General features: G+C 38.9%; 1 protein-coding gene across 2 annotated transcripts in view; it reads right to left on the reverse strand.

The window, feature by feature from the left end:
* LRP12 (LDL receptor related protein 12) overlaps positions 1-16,307 on the reverse strand; it is a 71,969-nt gene extending 55,662 nt beyond the window's left edge. For both annotated transcript variants that reach the window (XM_059395027.1, XM_059395025.1), the window contains exon 1: positions 16,094-16,307. In XM_059395027.1, the coding sequence (XP_059251010.1) occupies positions 16,094-16,172 (79 nt within the window). In that variant the 5' untranslated portion in view covers positions 16,173-16,307. The remainder of the gene's footprint in view (positions 1-16,093) is intronic.
* Positions 16,308-20,545: the final 4,238 nt, after the last annotated feature.

Consider the following 20,545-nt stretch of genomic DNA (forward strand, 5'->3'; position numbering starts at 1 on the left):
AATTTCATCATGTACAAAGCACTTTCCTAATATACATCCTTTAATTTTAAAACAATCCCATTTTATGGCCCAGGAAGTTGAGACTCAGCATTTAAGTGACAGGAATAAAATCTCAGAGCTACTGAGGAGCAGAATGATGTATGGAATACCGGGCTCTTCTCCCACTAAGGCCAGAAGATGTAGATTCATCCTTGATAGATGCTCCTCTGTTAATGATGCTTAAATACAGTGGAACAGGGGAAGGCCAAGGATGTGCACACACTGACATGGATTCCAAGAGATGAGGGAATTCTAAAACGATAGGTCAGTAATGGTTAAAAGCAACAGAGAAGGAAATACTAAATTCTACCAGAGCTAGAATACAATGTCATGATGATACAGTGCAAAGTATATAAGCCTTGATATCAGAATCTTGAGTTTGACTTTTCTATGTTTGCTACCCATTTCCTTTTGTATGTTTGTGTGGAGTATGTTAAAATACATGCCACGTATCATTTCACCTCTATATGCATCTTCAATACGCATCTCTAAAGATGCAGACAGATACTCTCTCACCCAACTTCAATACTTTCCTTTAACAAAATTAATAACTCTTGTATCATTTAATCTAGCCAGGCCATAATCAGATTTTCTGATTGTCTCACAAATGTTTTTTTTACAGCTGAAGCAGGATACAACCAAAGTCTCAATGTTTCATTGGGTGTGTTTAAGTCTCTCTTAATCTAGAGTGATACTCCCTTACTTTCCATAGTGGACTGGATTCAGAAACTAGATCAGTTGTCCTTTAAGAGGCTGCTATTCTGCGATGACACTTCCTTTTGGTGTCACTTAACTTTGCTCATCTAGCGCAAGGACTGGCAAACTTTTTCTGTAAAAGGGCCAGATAGTAAATATTTTGGGCTTTGTGGGTCACACAGTGTACAATTGTGTACAATTTCATAACTGTATCACCTTTGCAACTACTCAACTCTGACACCGTAGCATGAAAGCAGCCACAGACAATACTTAAATGCACCAGACTGGTTGCATTTGAACATTATGAGAAAACAAAACAAGACAAAACAAAAAACAGGCAGCAGGCTGGTTTTAGCTCCAAGGCCACGGTTCCCAACCCTTGCTGTAGACAGCTGATTTGACACAGGTTCAGTGTGTTTTTGGCTGGAGTACTTCAGATCTTCTGCTGTATGTATCCTTTATAGGTATCACATTAGGAGGCACACACTATCTGCTTGCCCTACTTCTCACGAGACTGAGATTAATCAATACGTATAGATAGGGCAACCTGATTCCTCCATTGTAGGGTTCCCATTTAACCGCCTGTCTAATAATTTCATAGTTTTGTCAACAGACACTAATGATTATAGACTAAATATTCTTTATACATTCATTACCTTTAATTCTGCAAAAATTTTCTCAACAAATGTTATTTGCTCACTTTGAAACATAATTTACACAGAAAAATAAAATACATGTAGTCATTAATATATATAGCATATAATATATACATATAGCATTTAAAGCCATGATTAGCATATGATAAGCACTCAATTAAATTGGGTATTATTTTTATTTTTGAACAGATTTGAAAATACTCCAACCTTTGACCCAGTAATTCTATTTTTATGACTTAACCACAAGGAAAACAATAAAAAATTAAGATAAATATTATAAAAGCGTGACTATTAAGGTATAGATAAGTGTGGACAAAACTGCAGACAATCTTGGGTTCAACATTATGGGAACAGTTTATGAGGAAAAGTGATGTGGAAAAAATGCCCCAAATCCATGTCAAGTAATACCAATAAAATTATCAGCCAAGGAGTACCATTTCTACCAGTCAGGTATGAATGCTCTTTTCATTGCACCCTAACTACATGTTGATTTTTCTGTCTTTACTGAACATAACAGAAGTTGATTTTCACTTACTATTAAATTAGTATGTGATATTTATTTGGGATTTCTTTGTAAAATTAAAATTAATTTTTTGTTTCTAATTTTATTAGTTGTCCAATTATCATTTCTATAAGCTCTCTTCTATCCATCTACTGAGGAAGGAAGAAAATGAACATTTTATGTGGAAAGTATTTGTTGAAGTTATTTAATAGGCTCATAGCAAACTTTGAGGGTAGGCAGCATAAAACCAATAATCCAGCATCTTGCCATTTAGAAATCTCAATTAATAGCAAACCAAAATTAATTCAGAAAACACTAATGATCTGGTATGTGTAGCTCATCTATCAGCACTGCAAGCAGATGAGCTCCAGTAATGAATTTAAAAGAGCAAATGTATCATAAATTAATCAGTTTGCATATAAGCAACATTGAGTTTAGGGAGGTCTGTTAAGTAAAACTACAAAGAAGCAGTAGAGCATAATGATTAAGAGCATAGATTATAAAGCCAAACTATTTGGGTTCAAATCCCAGCTCTTCCACTTACTGATTATGTGAACTTGTTAAAATGGAGATTCTAATTGAGTATCTGGGGCAGGGCCTGAGATACTGAGTTTCTAAGAAGTTCCCAGGTGTTACCAATGCAGCCGGTTCAAGAACGGCACTATTGGGGTCATGAATGAGCTTTAAGGAGATCTGGAATCACAGGTTATCATATACAAAATTCTCTGTGAATGTGGTTCTGTGGATTATTTTCTGAGAAAAGGACCCACAATTCCTATCATAATCTCAGAGGTGGGGGTGTGAGTAGGGGAAAGGGCAGGTAGAGAGTAAGAGAATTCACAGGAGAGACAAATGTCAGTTCCAGAGCTAATCGGAAAAACCCCAAAATTGTGATTACAAAAAAGGGAAATTATTTGTAAAGACAAATATTTTATATTTCATACAACAATTATCACTTAGAAGACTATATGAAGAATCACAAACCATTCTAAATTATAGACAATTATATTGTAGGCAATTATAACTTAGAAGATTAAACTGAACAATCTTTAAATTCAGGAACAAAAACACAGGGATATAAAACTCTAAGAAAAAAGATAAGGCCAAGATATGTAATATTCAGTTAAGAGGAGTTCTAAAAGAGAATTTACAGGATAATGGAGTTAAAATACACATACATACATATGCATACATATATATAACATATACAACTTATTCTTAAAATACCTTTCCAACACAACTAGATATGTTCAGATAAAATCACTACCAATACCAAACAGTGATAATGACTGAAGATACACACCTAAACACATACTCGTGAAAACTGTAAACTCCAAAAGGAAATTATTACATACTTCCAAAGGAACAAAGGAATGAGAATCAAAATGGCAACTTAAAGTTAAAAGATGATAAAGTAATTCTAGATAGAGTTCTGAACAGAAAACACTGGAACGTGAATGCCCTCTTCCCCCTGTCAAACCGTTATTTCAGTATGAAGACAAAAAAAAAGAAAATTTCCAGCTGTGTACACCTAAATACACACACACACACACACACACACACACACACCAACACATGTTTCTTGGGAAGACAGAGAATACAACTCAAGAAAGTACTTTAGCAAAATTTAAAAAATCAAACTAACTAAAGACTTAAAGAAAAATAATATGGGACAAAGAAAATGGTAAGGGAGAGGGAAAAGAAAACAAGAAATCAAAATAATTGTTAAGAATGGTGATGCAAATTTTAATGTAATTAATTTGGCAAAGTATTTTAATACCTCCTTTTTTTGCTTTATTCTGTAAAATTTCAAACATGCACAAAATAGAATAGTACGTTCTCATGTGTTATCCTTTCATATATCTGATAAGGGGTTAATATCCATAATATATAAAGAAGTCTTACAACTCAACAATAGAAAGATAATTCAACCAATTAAGAAATGGCAAAGGGGGGCACCTGGGTGGCTCAGTGGGTTAAAGCCTCTGCCTTAGGCTCAGGTCATGATCCCAGGGTCCTGGGATCAAGCCCTGCATGGGGCTCTCTGCTCAGCAGGGAGCCTGCTTTCCCCTCTCTCTCTGCCTGCCTCTCTGCCTACTTGTGATCTCTGTCTGTCAAATAAATAAATAGAATCTTAAAAGAAAAAAAAAAAAGAAATGGCAAATGATTTGAATAAACATTCACAAACGGCTAATAGTGGGGGGGGGGGGCGCAACCAACAAAAAGCCCTGCAACATTAGAAAAATGCCCAAAAAAAGTCACAATAAAATACCAATAAAATATCACTTCATACCTATAGAGATGCCTGTAAGAAAAAGATGGCCAGAGGTGCCTGCATGTCTCAGTGGGTTAAAGACTCTGCCTTCAGCTCAGGTCAGGGTCCCAGGGTCCTGGGATCGAGCCCCGCATTGGGCTCTCTGCTCAGCAGGGAGCCTGTTCCCCACCCCCCCGCCTGTCTCTCTGCCTACTTGTGATCTCTCGCTCTCTGTCAAATAAATAAATAAAATCCTAAAAAAAAAAAAAAAAAAAAAAAAAGATGGCCAATAACAAGCATTGGTGAAGATGTAGAGAAACTGGAACTCTTACACATTGCTGGTAGGATTGTAAAGTTGTACATCCATTTGGAAAACAATATGGCATTTCCTTGGAAAGGTAAATGCAGAATTACCAAAAGTCCCAGCAATTCCACTCTATGCATATACACAGGAGAACTGGAAAATGTCCATGGTAAAACATGTACACAAATATTAATAGCTGCATCATTCATAAAAAGTGGAAACAATCTAAATTTTTGTCAACTGATGAGTAGATAAACAAAATGTGGTTTGTCCACACAATGAAATACTATTTGACTATAAAAAGGAATGAAGTATTGACTCGTGGTAGAACATGGACTGAATCATGAAAACAAACTAGATGAAAGAAGCCAGGCATATAAGATCACATATTGTATGATTCCACTTACATGAAATGTCCAGAATAGGCAAATTGTTAGTGATGTAAATAAAGTTAATCAGTGGTTGCCAAATGGGGGTGCGGGGTTAAGGGAAAAGTGGTGGTGATTGTTAATACACAGGGTTTTCTTCTGGTGAAAATATTCTAGAATTAGATAGTGGTAATACTTGGGATAACTCTGTGAACATATAAAAAAACTGAATTATACACTTAAAAAGGTTGGACTTCATTATGTAAAATTGTTATTAAAAAAAATAGACCCATGCAAATATAAACACTTAATCTTTGACAAAAGTGCAAAGGTAGTTCAATAGAAAAAGGACAGTCTTTTAAACGAATGCTGTTGGAACTGGTTTTCCTACATAAAAATGGAGCTTCTTCTTAAAATTTGTACTTTACAAAAAACAAAACTCAAATGGATCTTACATCTAAATGTATAAAATAAAAATAAAACTTCTAGGAAAAAAATAAGAGAAAATCTTCATGACCTGGGATTAGATGAAGAGTTTTAGAAATGACACCAAAAGCAAAATTAATAAATAAAAAACTGAGAAATTCAATTTCACCAATTAAAAACTTTTGCTTTGCCTCCTATCCTTCAGATGTGAATCCATCTCTACTATGGTATCTAATTGGCTTATTTAAGGTCCTTTCATAAGAAGGGATTTACTTCTTATAGGCTCATCTCTATTATCTTGCTAAATGAGATAAAGTTTAACCACACTAGGAATGAAACATTTCTCCTGTCAGCAGGACAAAGCTATTCACTGTTGCTTTCCTGTTATACAGTTCACAAACACTCTCCTAATCTTAAAAAGTGAAATAATAAGAACTAAAATAATAAAATCTTTTACACTGACCACTGAAATCAACAAAAACAAAAGAGTTTACAAGTACATCTTAAAGTACTAACAGATTAGGGATTAGATCTGATAATCAGACAGGAAGAGAGGGGAGGTTAGTTTATAGCAGAGAGAAAAAAAAGAAGTGGAGGGAGGAAAAAATTTAGGACAATGTATTGATTTCATGAATATAAACACAAAGTCTAAAAAAATTACTAAATGTAGTCCAGCAGATTAAAATAAAATACATCATACCAACTTGCTATGGCTTATTACATAAATGTAAAAATAGCTGAACATTAGGAATCACATGAATGTAATTTATTCCATTCATGGATAAAGGAACTCACATATTTAGGTATTTTCTGGCCCTGTGCTAGGTAGGTTTCACTTGCATACCTCTTGCTCTCATAAATACCTTATGATCACCCTGGAAATGAAAAAACTTATGTGACAAAATTAAATACTTATTCTCAAAAACTTATTAATATAGGAATTGAAAATATCTAATTTGATTAAAAATAACAGAAACCTATAGCAAATATCACACTTTAAAAAAAAAGAAAAAGAAAAATGGAGTTCAGGAACCATTAAATTAAAGATCTAATAAATATCAACAACTGCAGAGTATAGACCTTATCTGGATCCTGATTCAGTGTCTAAAAATTCATGTTTATATGACAACCAGGGCCATATGTACACAGATAGATATTTGATGGTAATTAGGAATTATTAATGTTCTAAGTACGATAATGGTATTGAGGTTTTTTAAGTCCTTACATCTTAAAGATACACAGTAAAATATGAATAAATTAGATGTCTGGATTTGCTTCAGAATCATTCGTGTTTAGGGAGTGAGTACAAGTCTAAATAAAACAAGGCTGGACATTTAATGATAATTTGATGAATCTGGATATTGGGTATATCAAGTTAATTACATTAGTTTCTCTACTTTCGGATATGTTTGGAATTTTCCAAAGTACAAAGTTATAAAACAGTTTTTAACTATCAAACCCAAAGGAAAAAAAAAATCAAACAAAAGCAAAAAGCCGAACACAAGAGAGAATATAAATGATCAGAAAATCTTCCATAGATATTACTAGGGAATACTGTTTTACTTTTAAAGAATTTTATTACTTAACTTTTAATTGAGACATATACATAATTGCACTAATTGAAAGTTTACAGTTCAATGAGCCATCACCAGAAAACTCACTTTATCCGTGTAAATTACCACTAATGTCAATAAACAGCACATGACCAGCAGCCCAGAAGCTACCCTACTAAACAATCCTCTCAATCACAACGTCCCCTGCTTCTTGCCAATAGGTAACAACTCACCTTGTATTCTAACTTCTTGGATTGTAACCATACAGTACCTTATAATTTTGTGTCTGACTTCTTTTGCTCAACATGTGAAATCCACCCATGTTACCACAATACAAGTCATTGGTTCTTTTTCATTACTTTATAAGCAAGTTATTCTCAAAATGTGGTCAGTTGATTTCTGGGAATCTCCAAGATCCTTTCAGGGTTTAACAGAATAAAGTTCACTGGGATATGGTTTCAGATTCCATGTTGCAACTAAACTTAAAAACAACAACAACAAGTACCTGTCAAGTTCTGGTGCAGAATCAAAGAATATTCACATTTATCTGAAAAGGCTATTAAAATACTTCTCCTTTTACAGTAACCCATTTACGTGAGGCAAGACTTCTTCCTATACTTCAAGCAGAACATGTCACAACAGACACTGCAGATACAGACATGAGAAATCAGTGGTCTTCTATGAAACCAGACATTAATTTGCAAAAATGCATAGTAGTGCCTCTCTTCTCACTAATTTTTGTCTGGGAAAATATAGTTATCATTTTACATATTTTTATTTAATGTATGTTATTTATGGTAACACATAATGGCTTTCCTACTGTCATTTTAAATTTCATTGTGGTGACCTGAGACCTCAAAGTTTGAAGACTACAGCTGCGCAGTGTTCCCTTATGCTAATACGCCATAATCAATTCATCCATTTCTACTGGGGATGGACAGAGGGGCTGTTTCTCATCTCGGACAATAACAAATAAGGATGCTATAAATAATCTTGTACATGTCTTTTGGTACACATTATGTCCCCACTTTTGTTGAGTTTATACCTTGGAGTAGAACCGCTAGATCACAGGGCATGTTTACATTCAACTTTTAACAGATACTGTTTTCCAAAGTGGCTATTAAGCATTTGAGATGTGGTGAGTCTAACTAAGATGGGCTATAGGTATAAAGTTTATACTGGATTTTGAAGACTTAATATAAAAACACTGCAGAATATCTCAGTAATTATTTTCTATTGATTACATGTCAAAATGACAGTATTTTAGATATACACTAGTGAGTTAAAAAATTTACATTAATGACACTTGTCTCTTTTTTTTAAAATATGGCTACTAGAAAACTTGAAACTATGTACATGACTTCCATTTGAAGCTCACATTATGTATTTTGGACAGTGCTGCTACATGGGGAAATAGAAGTAAAACAGACCAATACCAATACTGTATATAAGAAGTCTGAGATGCGAGTCACGTGGGTGGCTCAGTGGATTAAAGCCTCTGCCTTTGGTTCGTTTGGGTCATGATCCCAGGGTCTTGGGATGGAGCCCCTGCATCGGGCTCTCTGCTCAGCGGGGAGCCTGCTTCCTCCTCTCTCTCTGCCTGTCTCTCTGCCTACCTGTGATCTCTCTCTCTCTCTCTTTTTCTGTCAAATAAATAAATAAATAATAAAATCTTAAAAAAAAAAAAAAAAGGAAGTCTGAGATGCTCCTGAGGGGGCACCTTTTAAGGAAGACTGCCCAAAGGAGGTAACAACTAAAGGAAGGCCAAAGGACAGACAGCAGTTAGCCTAACAAAGAAAGTGATACAAAAAGGAAGGTAAAGCCAGGCAGAAGATACAGTGTGTGCAAAGGCCAGGAGATAAGAGAAATATGTTTAGTATAGCAGAGACATAGTAGAGGATAGGGGAGTGGTAAAGGGAAGTAACGAGACAAAGGAAAAACTAGTCAGATCATAATGGGCCTAGTGAGTTATGCCTGTGTTTTAGGAACAGGGCACTACTGTTGGGTTTTAAGCGAAAAAATTACATATTTATACCTGTACTTTAGAAAAGCCACTCTGACTGCTGTCATATATGTAACTGAATCTGGACAAGACTAGAGTGAAGATTAGTTGGGAGCTGTTACAACAATGTAAACAAAACACAACAACAACAACAAAATGATGGGGCTCTATATAAAGAGAACAGCAGTAGAGAGATGTGAGCCTTAGGCAAAATCACTTCTCAAATGCAGCTTCCACTACACTTACTTCACAGATATTCTGAGGATTTAAGCAAGGCATTTTTCTGTAAAGGTGTTCTGTATTCTTAGTCTTGGTAAAAGATTCTAGTGTCACTAGAACAGGTATTAATTCAAGGAATTGAATTCTATTTTAGAATATACTGGATACAAAGATTCACCTTCCCCAACTTACTAACCTAAAACCTAAATAATGCTTTAATAATCAATGAAATTAAGTCAGATAAGAAAAGGCTTACTTTCTTACTTATGTTTAAAAGGTAAATCCCAACTACTAAACATGGTACTGTGCTCCATTTAATCAATTCAATATTAAAAGATTAGCACCATTCCCCATTTCTCTAGAAATGGAAATATAAGTGAATTAAAGGTAGATATCAAGTTACTCTCATTGAGTGGAATGGATGTGAGTGTAAAACAATTTCAATTCTTCATTAAATTGATACTAGTAGGGCAGTCAGTTATCACATATTTAAGAGTCAACTAGATAACTCTTCTGTCAGCTTCATTTATTTTGAGGTTTCAGGACCTTCTAAAGTTGTATCTTCTGTAAATAAACTATGCAATCCAGGGGAATAAAGGTAAAAAGGTCACTTGCTTTTTCTAAACTTTTCAGAAACTTTCTAATCTACCAATACACCCTTGTCGCTTCTAAGATATAAAGCATTTTAATTGACCACTTAATATAAAGCATCTAACGTCTATTCTACCTGTTCCTTTTGCCTGAAATACTCTTAGAACACTGTAGAAAGTTACATTCTATACTTATTTCACCGACAAAAATGACAGTCCTTAGAACCGAGTTCTCCACAGGACTCTCGTTAAGCCTCTCCCCTTATAACCGAAATCCTCATTCTTGTCACGCGTTGTACAGCTGTTCAACACAATATTCCTTCTTGCATTGAGTGTTCTTGGCTTTCCCTTTTCTAGCTTCAATAACAGAAACTTACATTCCTAAGGGTCTAAAGTCCTCCACTGAATTATAGAAGCAAATCACCCTCTACCTCTCCTCCCTTCTCATCACTCTCCCCTGATTCCATGCCGTAGTACTTTGGGAAAGCTCCAGCTTCCCACCCTGAAACTTAATAGACCTAAGTACACTGGCACCAGTATTTTCTCCCTTCCCTGTTGTGACGAGAGGAAACATCCCTTTCTTTTCTATCAAAAAGGCAATCCATACTCTTCTGTCCACACTATGACTACTACCTTGGTCCAAGTTCCCGTGTCTCTCACCTGGATCACAGCCCAAACCTGATCATCCCATATCTATTCTTGTCTACTTCACAACAATCCTCCACACAGTGGGCAAAAGTGACTGTTTTCAACCCATAAATCCTATTGTGAGCACTTAAATTCCCTGTATAGTTACACTTAAATAAATCCAAACTCTTTTCCATGGTTTCCAAAGCCCTGAGCTCTTTCCCGCCTAACATGGCTCATCTTGCCACTCTCCTGTATGACCACTGTGCTCCAGCTGCACTGGTCTACTCATTTACCTGTGACACACCAGCTCTTCCACATCAACACTTTCCTGATTCTGGGTCTTTCACATGTTTCCATGGTTCCCAAGGGCAAGGCTCTCTTTTCCCAATCATAATATGGTTAGCCATCACTTAGGTCTTACAAATGACTCTACAAAGAAGTCTTCCTCTAATCACCCTGTGTCTGTTATTCACTATCTGTGCCCCTTATCGGTTTCTTATTATTATAACTTACTCACTAGACTGTCAACCTTATGACGTTCATCAGGTTATTGTGCCTTACAGAGTGCCAGATAAAATCAAGTGCTCAATGAACATCTGCGAACAGAATGAATGAGTGAAGAGACAGGATTAGGTTGCAATCCTGGTTCTACTGCTTCCTAGTGGTTTGATCTTAGATAAGTCACAACCTTTCTGAGCTTCAGATTTTTTCTTCTATAGAAAAGGGACAAATACCTTATAAGATTGCCAAATGGGACCCACTAAAGATTAACTGGCAATGAATACAGACCAAGCACAGTATCTGCACTTAATTTAATAGATGTTAGTTTTCTTCCCTTCCTTCTATAGCTTAGACAGTGGGAATTCCTTAGGGTAATTCAGTATTGAAACTAAAAATATAGAGATAGGTCTATATATACACCTATTGTTACATATTGCTAGAAAGCATAATGACATGTAACTGAGCAGATAGATTGGTAACAGAATTTAATCCTGTGCTTTAGAAAATGGGAAAAAGTAGTGTATATCTATCACTCACTCTTCCCCCCAAAAACAGTGGTGGTAGGGGAGGGTGAGGAGAAAAACAGAAGAAACAGGAGGGAAAGGTAACCTTGGAAATTATAGGTCATTACTCAACTTCAACTCCCAAATTCAGAACAACCATCATTTACTTATAAAGACTAGCAGCAAGAACAAGATTAAAACTCATTCTAGAATAAAAACATTTTCTGTTTGCTTAAATCTATGTAAATCTCCTCTATATCTATTTACCCCCTCTTTTACCTTTCATTCTTTAAACTGTAACAGCACTGATAAAAGGTAAGGAAAAAAAAAAAGAAAAAATTTCAACTACAAAAACACCTCAGATCAGAAACACAAAAAGGTTTCACTGTTCCCTTAATTTCTTGATAAGCTTTAAATTGTCTAACCACAAAAGTCAGTCCTTTCTTTCCATTCTCTTTAACTGCTGCTCACTTTTCAGCCTGACATCACTTTTATGTGTTTGTCAGAGATTTTACTTTCTAGGAACCTTCTAAATCATTTATCAGACATCATTCAAATCTCCTCCATATTCTTCCTAGAATGTAGCTAGCCCTGTGAAAGCGGACATTTAATATTTTCTGCCTGATAACCGCTTAGAATTTTATAGAATGTGCTGTGTACCTTCATAGTGTCATCAGGATATGGATATAATTTAGATTCTAAACCCAAAGAAGGGTTTATGTTAAGCAATTAATTCAGTTTTATTCAACATATTTTATGTAATCAAGCTTGACTTTTTTAGAAGTAATTGGAATCTGGTTTAGATTTTTTTCTCATGTTCCAGTTATTTCTACAACCTTTCTAAAATTGGAACTTCTAGTCTATCCTTAAACTGGAAATTTATAAAATGCTGCTGAATGTTCCATAAAATTCATGGGGAAAGGCTTCACTATTAGATATAAAATGCAAGAATAAAAAGAATATTTTATGTTATCACAACCTCTAGAACAGTACTGTGTATAGCAAAGACTTTTGACTATAATTAGCTGAATACCAGTTTAAAGAAGAATTTTATCACAGTCCAGTCAGTGCATGCCAGGAAGAGTTCTTAACTGCTATCAAATGCTCTGGCACCAAGTGGCCAGAAACTAACCATCTGCAACTCTCCAAGGCTATTGTAAAATGATCATATATATATATGTGTGTGTGTGTGTGTGCATATATATATGTGGTATATATATATATATATATATATATATATATGTATGTGTGTGTGTGCATATATACACACACACATATATATACCACAAACATTTCAATACCACAAACATTTCAAATTACATTTGAAGGTCTCATCTGGGGCAGTGTTTTTCAAACTAAGAACTGCAATCTATTAGTGGGTCCAAAACTAATGAGTTTAACCAGCAAATGAAGAAAGGAAGGGTGAGAAGGAGGGATAAATAGAACATAAAATGTTGGAGTTCATCACAGGTAGTAAGAGTATTATTTCATAATCTTTGTTTTGTTCTGTATACTGGGAGTAACATAAAATGTATTTTAAGGGTGGATTTCAGCCAAAAAAAAAAAAAAAAGTCAGAAAGCAATGAACTGGGAGACAAACGGAAGTGGAAAAGGATAAGCAACTGGAACTATTACGATCACCAACTTATGGGCTCGGAGATGAGCCAACCAACCAACACCTTCTGTTGACCAGGAGACTATTTTGGAAATCTCCATGCACTTGCAAAAGCCAGACACCCCCATGTGAGATGGGAAGAAACACCTTCTCTTACAGGAGGCCTAAAACAATGCCCAAGCGAGTTCATAGATCCTCCCACTAATGTTTTTATCCTTTCAAACTTTCAAAAGCAGAGGTCAACTTCTACTTTCTACTAACTCTTAGGCACAATAGTTAAGTCACAGGAGCTAAGATACAGCAGCTCTTGAAAGGTAATTATTGGTTCTTGAACAACAACTTCTAAAAAATATTAACTATATTTCATATCACAATTTGATTTCACATAAAGCTTTGACATTCAGCAATGTGGAAGTGTGAAAGTCACACTATTTTACTAAAATGATCACATTTAATAGTCACGTACATAGACCACTGAAATGGCCATGTGAAGAACATGAACACCAGAATAAACAGAATCTTTTAAAAAGATGTATGAAAGATTCCAAGATTCAAGACAGAACTTGTTGCCATTTAATATTGCCATTAATGAATTAAGAGTCATTCTGTGAAGAGTTAGGATTGGAAGTGCCTAAATATTGGCCAACCTGCATTTTTTCACTCAGTCTATGTTAAGTGTTACTATGAACACTTGGCTGTTGTTCCTTAGTTTTATTTGAGGGAGAGAGAGTGCATACACGCAAGCCCAAACGTGGGGACTGGGAGCAGAGGGCGAGGGACAAGCAAACTCTGTACTAAGCACAGAGCCCAATGTGGGGCTTGATTCCTGGTCCTGACATCGTAACCTGACCTGAAATCGAGAATCTAAAGCCTAACTGACTGACCCACCCAGGCACCCTTGAATACTAAGTTGTTTAACGAAGATTTCTAATTATTTTTGAGGCCATTTAAAAAGAATAACACTTTTTGGTGCATAAGGGACAGTTTCATAAATTATAGCTAGTATCTGTTCTAAAGGTCTAAGGTAATGAATATTTGTCAGGACGCTTCTACCAGTCCTCACAACTAGTGCATATTCCAGTTAAAGAAACCCCACTACTGTTATAGAAGCACATCTCCTACATTGTTATAGGTTTTTTCCCCTCTCTCATATAAACCCACATTTGGCTGGAGAGACAGAAGAGGACAAAAGTGCAGCTATAAAGAGAATTTCTCTGGTTGCAGGGTGAAGGGTACCTTTTATCTCTGCTCACATAGTTTAATGTTCTGCCTGCCTCACTACCTCCTTTTTTCTTATACTTTGAAACTTGCTGTGGCTTCAGACATCAACCCTGGCACAATTACTTGCTAGTTTTATTACAAAGTCCCCCCAGGGCTGGAAGAGAAGTTTCATTCTTTGCCTCCTAACAATTCCTCACTGAACACAAATTCCAAAAAGATAAATCTTTGGTAAGTACCTACCAGAAAGTCATTTTGTGTACAAGTACAAAAAAATGTACCAAGACAAATTACGGGGTTCACAGCTTCTTATCCCTGGAGGCAAAAAGACTTCTAGTTCAAACACTAATGACACAGGTTTTAATGAAAGAGCTAAAAGAGCTCATTTACTTATTCATTCTGATCAGACATCATAAGATTCAATTTTGACTGTAGCACAGGACAAAGCAGGACACTTCGAATCACCCTAGATTAAAGATGCCTTCTTGCCTTCTTCTCTCTTCTGGGCCATTACACCAAACCTAGAGCAGAATTATACCCACCTTCAGGCTAGACTAAACAACATAATAGCTTATTGATCTCTGGTGTAGACCCAAACCCACAAGTCATCAGGCAAGTAGGGATCCCAGCCACTTGATGCAACTAACACTCAAAAGTCATGCACAGGGTTTTCTGATCACACACAAGCATACCACTGGCAATGATCACACTGAATGTGGACTAAACCTTTCTCTACCCTGAACAAACAAAAATAATATGTTAATCAGGTCAGGCAGCAAGCAGTACAATTTTGAATCACACTGAAAAACTATTTTTTGGTTGTCAGTAAGTGTTAATTTATGTTCATTAAATACATTGACTGTAATTTCTCAGGTTTTCAAAGTTACCATCATTCAGTTCCACAGATAAATTCTTTCAAAAGAAGTAATGCTTGCTGGTGAATCACGTGCTGACTTAATTCCCATCACCACACCATGAGTGGATGGAGGGTTTGTGGCAAAGGACTTAGACGTTTTCTAAGTGAAAAGGGTAACTTCTAATTATTTCCTTCTGAAGATATCAAAACCCCATTCTAAAGAGTAAAGGTTAACTGTGTTCACTGAGACACCTTTTCAACGTGTTTCGCTCAAAAACTAAGATCGGTGAAGTCAGAAGTGGAACTCAAGTCTCAAAACAATGAATGCTCTTGCTAATTAATTCCATTTAGCTCTAGTATAGACCCTGTGGTAATGGAAAGCTTAGTCCTCGCAGACAGGCTTCAGCCGTCTCTGAACCTCGAAGGAGTACATGCAACGCAATCCACAGACTGGTACGAAGCAACAGTGACAACATTAGCGGCCAATGATGGATGAAATGACAAATGAACTCGGAGTCACGGCAGACATCTACGCCCTAAGGGAGAGACTGAGGTGGGGCTGGAAACTATTTTCTGGCCTTCTCCCGCGTGCTGCTTCTGGGGAAGGGACAGGATCCAGCACGCCCGGGATCCACGGAGCCTCGGCCTCCGAGGGGCAGGAGTGGGAAGAGAGAGCAGCGGGCTGCTTTTGCAGGGAGTGGAGAAGATGGGGGATTGGGTACGGTGGGAATTTCTCTGGGGAGAGAACTTCCCGACGCCGGCAGGGTCGGGGGCGGCAGGACCGTCCCGACCACGGCGAGGGCGACCTCCTCTTCCTTCTCACACAGTCATACATCTTTGTGTGTGTGGATTGTGCAAGGGGCCCTCCAGCCCAGGTCGGGAAAGTGCGCCCGCCACCCCCTCGCTCCACTGGGACTCGCTCCGGCCGGGACGCCCAAACCCCTCTCAGACAACCCCTAGGGTCCGGAGATGGTGAGTGGACGAAAGCATCTTCCCTTGTGGACACCCCTCGGGGCATCCAGCCCTCGCCGGGTCTTTGTCCCGCCGGCGGCCGGGGTCTCTCCCCGGTTCTCGCGGGGAACCCCTTGCCCTGGAGGCCTCGGGGCCCAGGGTCGCCCCAGCTTTGTTCGGTCAGCGGGGCGCAGGGACGCGGACACTTACCGTACACTCCGGCGAGGAAAAGCAAGACCAACGCAGACCTCCACCGCGGAGACTCTTTTGTGCTCCAGCGACTGGCCATAACCACGGCAGATGGAGGGAGCGAGGAGGAGATGGAGGAGGAGGAGGAGCTGGGGCCAGACGCCGCCGCCACCGAGCCCCCAGCTGCTCCCTGCGCGCTCCGCGGCGGCGGGAGGGGGAGGGGAGGGGCCGCCGCCGCCGCCGCCGCCGCCCGCCCGCCCGCGCTCCCTCCCTCCGGCCCTCCCTCAGCAGCGCGCCAGCTCCCACCCCGGGCGGCGCGAGAGCCCTGCGCCGGGCGGCCTTCCCGGGGGCAGGGGCTGGTTGAGCGCACACCGGCGCGAGGCGAGGGGGGCGGCGGAAGCGCGACTCCGGCCTCGCACCGCACAGGCTAGCGGGCGCCGCCACCCGCCAGACGGAGCGCCAGCCGGGACCCGCGCTCATCCATGCGATCGGTAATCACCTGGCCCGCCTGCCTTGGTTCCCGCCCCGCGCTCCTCCGGACTTTCCCAGTTTCGGGGCCCGTTTCCCCGCGACTGGAGCCGGAGGAGTAAGGCAGTGCCAATCGATGAGCGAGCACGCAAACGCCGGCTGCGAGGTTCCCGAGAGCTGGGGGAGCGGGGGCCCGCAGCGGAGCTCCGCTGCAGTCCGAGGCCTCCTTGCTATCCCCTGCGGGTGGTGTGAGGACTAGTTGGGAGGCTGAGGGCGGCTGTGCTTGCGGGGAGAGAGAGTGAGCGGAGTCTAGGAACTTGGGACATCCTCTCCTTTACCCCTGCGTGCCTCCGCTTAAAATCGGCACGGAACTGCGGGGGTGGGGGGTAGGTGCCAGTTAGTGCTGCCGCCGTCCGCCCGGCCAGTGTGCACGCGTGCCGCCGTTCTGGTGCTGGACACCCACGGTCAAGGTGCCTGGCGTGAGTCCAGAAAGGCTAGAGTGCGGTGCTCCTCCAGAAGCCGCGGGAGGCAGTTTGACATGCCGGAGGCGGGCGGGGAGCGGAAGGGCTGTGGGAAATCGGCCTGGGGGCGCGGCTGGAGAGGGGGCACGTCTTTCTGCGCTTCCTAATTTCGCTAAGCACCTTCCCCCATCTCCGCAAGTGAAACGCCTCCTTCCTTTAGCACTCCGAAGCACTTTCTAAATACTTTTGTAGTGATACTGGCACGCCTGACCTTCCGCCGTCTATTTTTAAAGTGTGTGTCTACACATCTTATCTCCCTTACTGGGTTTTACGTGCACCCTCCTGGCTATTCACTGAAGACCTACAATGCACTATGCTGTCCCATCGACAGGTTATCTCTTTGTAATCCCTAACAACCTTGTGAGGTAAACATTATTATCCACATTTTATAAATAAGAAAATGAGACTCAGGTTAAATTACCCATAACAATATAGCAAATAAGTGGTTTGAAACCATTTTTCTTATTCCAAATTCAAGACTGTTTCCTCTATATCACAAACTCTGTAGCACAATGCTTAATGCGTAATACAGGTAAATGATAAATTTTAAGATACACCTTTTGGAAGGTACATTTAGGCTTTGCCTCTATCCCCTACCGAATTGTCCCCTTTAAGATTTTTCCCCCAGGAAATAGTATTTCTTTTTCTTTTTTTCTTTTTTAAATTTTTTTATTTTTTATAGGAAATAGTATTTCAAAAGATGGAGAGTTTATTAGCAAACAATAGGATATCCAATAATTAATAAATTTTGTATCAGCTGACATAAAGAAAAAACAAAGAACGACCAAACTCCAAAACAATGTTTTCCGTTCTCATTGGAGAAAAAGGAGCAGCTTCACTTTCTCATTAAACAACCTGCAGTTGTTTTACCTAGTTTTAGGATTCTAGACTCTATTTTCTTGTTTCTTCAGATCTTTTTCTAGAAATTGTGTTGTCATGATGACTATGCTTAGGATGGGCCACAAACACCATGAAGAGAGACTAGACTGCAACCTCTCCTCTCCACTTTGAAGTACCAGTCAAGGAGCAATATCCCCAAGATGCAACATACAGTGTCACCAGTCCCTTCACAGATGCACTCATACCCCTCCCACCCCTACACTTGCTCATCCACCCAAACCTGTCTTCTGGGACTTGCCAAGTTCTCAAACTGGTCTTAGGGTCCATTTGAAAACACTTAATATTTGGCGAGAAATCCAAAGAGCTTTGGTTTACATAGATCGTATCTAGGGATATTTACCATTTACAAATTAAAGCAAAAGTTTAAAATATTTGTGAATTGATTTAAAATTAAAAAATTCATCATAAGTTAGCTCTGTTTTCCAAAACAAAACAAAAAATTGGTGAAAAGTGTGGCATTGTTTCCATCTTTGTAAATCTCCTTGTTGTCTGGCTTAACAGAGGACAGCTGGATTTTCATATCTGCTTCTGCATCCAATCTGTTACAATATGTTGTTTTGGTTGAAGTATATGAGGAAGATTCAGACTCACACAGATACATAATTGGCAAAGGGAGAATCTCATGTACCTTTCCAGGGTTCTCAGATAAAGCTTTGAGAATGTTGATCTAGGTGTCTATCTTAATAGCTTCAAAACCTAAGTATTTTGTTTCTCATTGCAAAGAATTAATAAATACCCATTCTGAGATATTAGAGGCTGCGTGCTTCAATAATCACCAGCCAAAGATATTTATGTTTCAAGAAGGAACATTTTTATTTGTACAGAATCTAATTCTGATAGAATATCAGACATTTGGTAAGCAACACAGGGCAGAAAGTTATTCAAAATTACCTTTTCTTACCTAATCTATCTAACCAGGCATCTAAATGTCTACTGGGCTAATATGTCAAATAACTCATATACAAAAAAAGCATTTACAAATCTATAAACAAGGGCACCTGGATGGCTCAGTGGGTTGAGCCTCTGCCTTGGGCTCAAGTCATGATTTCAGGGCCCTGGGATCCAGCGCTGTGTTAGGCTCTCTGCACAGTGGGGAGTCTGCTTCCCCCTCTCTCTCTGCCTGCCTCTCTGCCTACTTGTGATCTCTCTCTATGCTGAATAAATAAAATTAAAAAAAAATCTATAAACACTGTATAAAGTGGTAAGTATTGGTAACAGTTCTTTTGCAGTTGGACTGCTGGCTTGGCTTGGCCAGGGTTCTGATCTGCATCCCATAGAGCATACAGCATGCTCCTGAGATATGGTTCTTAACCTGGGTCCCTGCATCCACAGGTGGGCTTCAAGGGGTCTCTTAACCCTCCTAAAATTGTACTAAAATGTTGTGCTCATGTCTTTTTATAGGCAGAAGTTTCCTTATATTCGGGAGATTCTTAAAGGGCTGTGTCAACCACTACAAAAAGTTTAAGACAAATTGAATGAAACAGCTATTTGAGTTGCCTCTTAATTGCTTTCCCAATGGTTCTCAAACTCAAGGCATGCCCTCAGGAGTGGAGAAGTACATGGACCGTTTCTTTTTCCCGTCATATTCTGAAAAGGGCCACAATTCTTCGTTTTATGGAGACACACCTTTAAATAATCCTTTCGTTTTGATTTTAATCTTCCTTTTCCTCCTTGTTTGGTTAACACCATATATGATGGTTTAATTTTCACTCTTGTCACCAATAAAAACTCCTTCCTTCCTGGTGTAGACCCTGCTGCATTTAGTAGCATTTGAAAATCTCATCAACACTGTGAGGTTAGACTGGGGATTTAAGTCTACCACTCTGAGCATCATCTTTTATTGGAAAGAAAATTTATTATCATGGTTTTTCTGCTTGGCGTGTCGCCAGCAAAGCTAAATCTTTTAACTCCTCCTCAAAGGAATATTATGTTTAAAAAAGAAAAACAAACTTGATGAACACATATAACTAAAAGGGAAAGAAAAATTTTTCAACTTGAAGTTAAATAAATGAGATATCTTTACAAGCAAATTGTAATTTCCATTGGAGTTGTGTAATATAGGATAGCAAATGAGATCCATCAATCTAGGCAACTTCTCTACCAGTTCTCAAGCACATTTATTGTGGTTATTATTTATTATGTTCCTTGCTCTGACAGCATACCCAGCATTGTACCAAGTAGTCAAAGACGTAATCTTGGCTCCGAATTAAAGAGCCCCATTCCACACAGATTTAGTTTTGCCGTCATAAACCCAACTTCTTAATTGCAAACAACTGTAGAGCATGCATGAATTTCTAGTACTAACAACATCTATCTCTTGTAGGCATATGTAACAGTTGTCCCTATCAAGAAAAAGAGAGCGAAGGGGGAATTAACTACAAGACGTTGGAACTTATAAATGCTCAGAGCATTTTTGTTGCTGTTTAACTGCTAGATTTCCAAATGTACTTCCATGTGTTAAGTTCTACCTATGACTGATTGAGGTTGTGAACTGGAAATGCACATGGAATGGAATCTTAACCTCTAGGCGCCCCCAGAAGTGAATTTGGCAATTGTGTTAGCAACCCAATGGCTCTTTATTGCT

This window comes from Mustela nigripes, chromosome 3 (assembly GCF_022355385.1).
Source record: "Mustela nigripes isolate SB6536 chromosome 3, MUSNIG.SB6536, whole genome shotgun sequence".
Classification (NCBI taxonomy): domain Eukaryota; kingdom Metazoa; phylum Chordata; class Mammalia; order Carnivora; family Mustelidae; genus Mustela; species Mustela nigripes.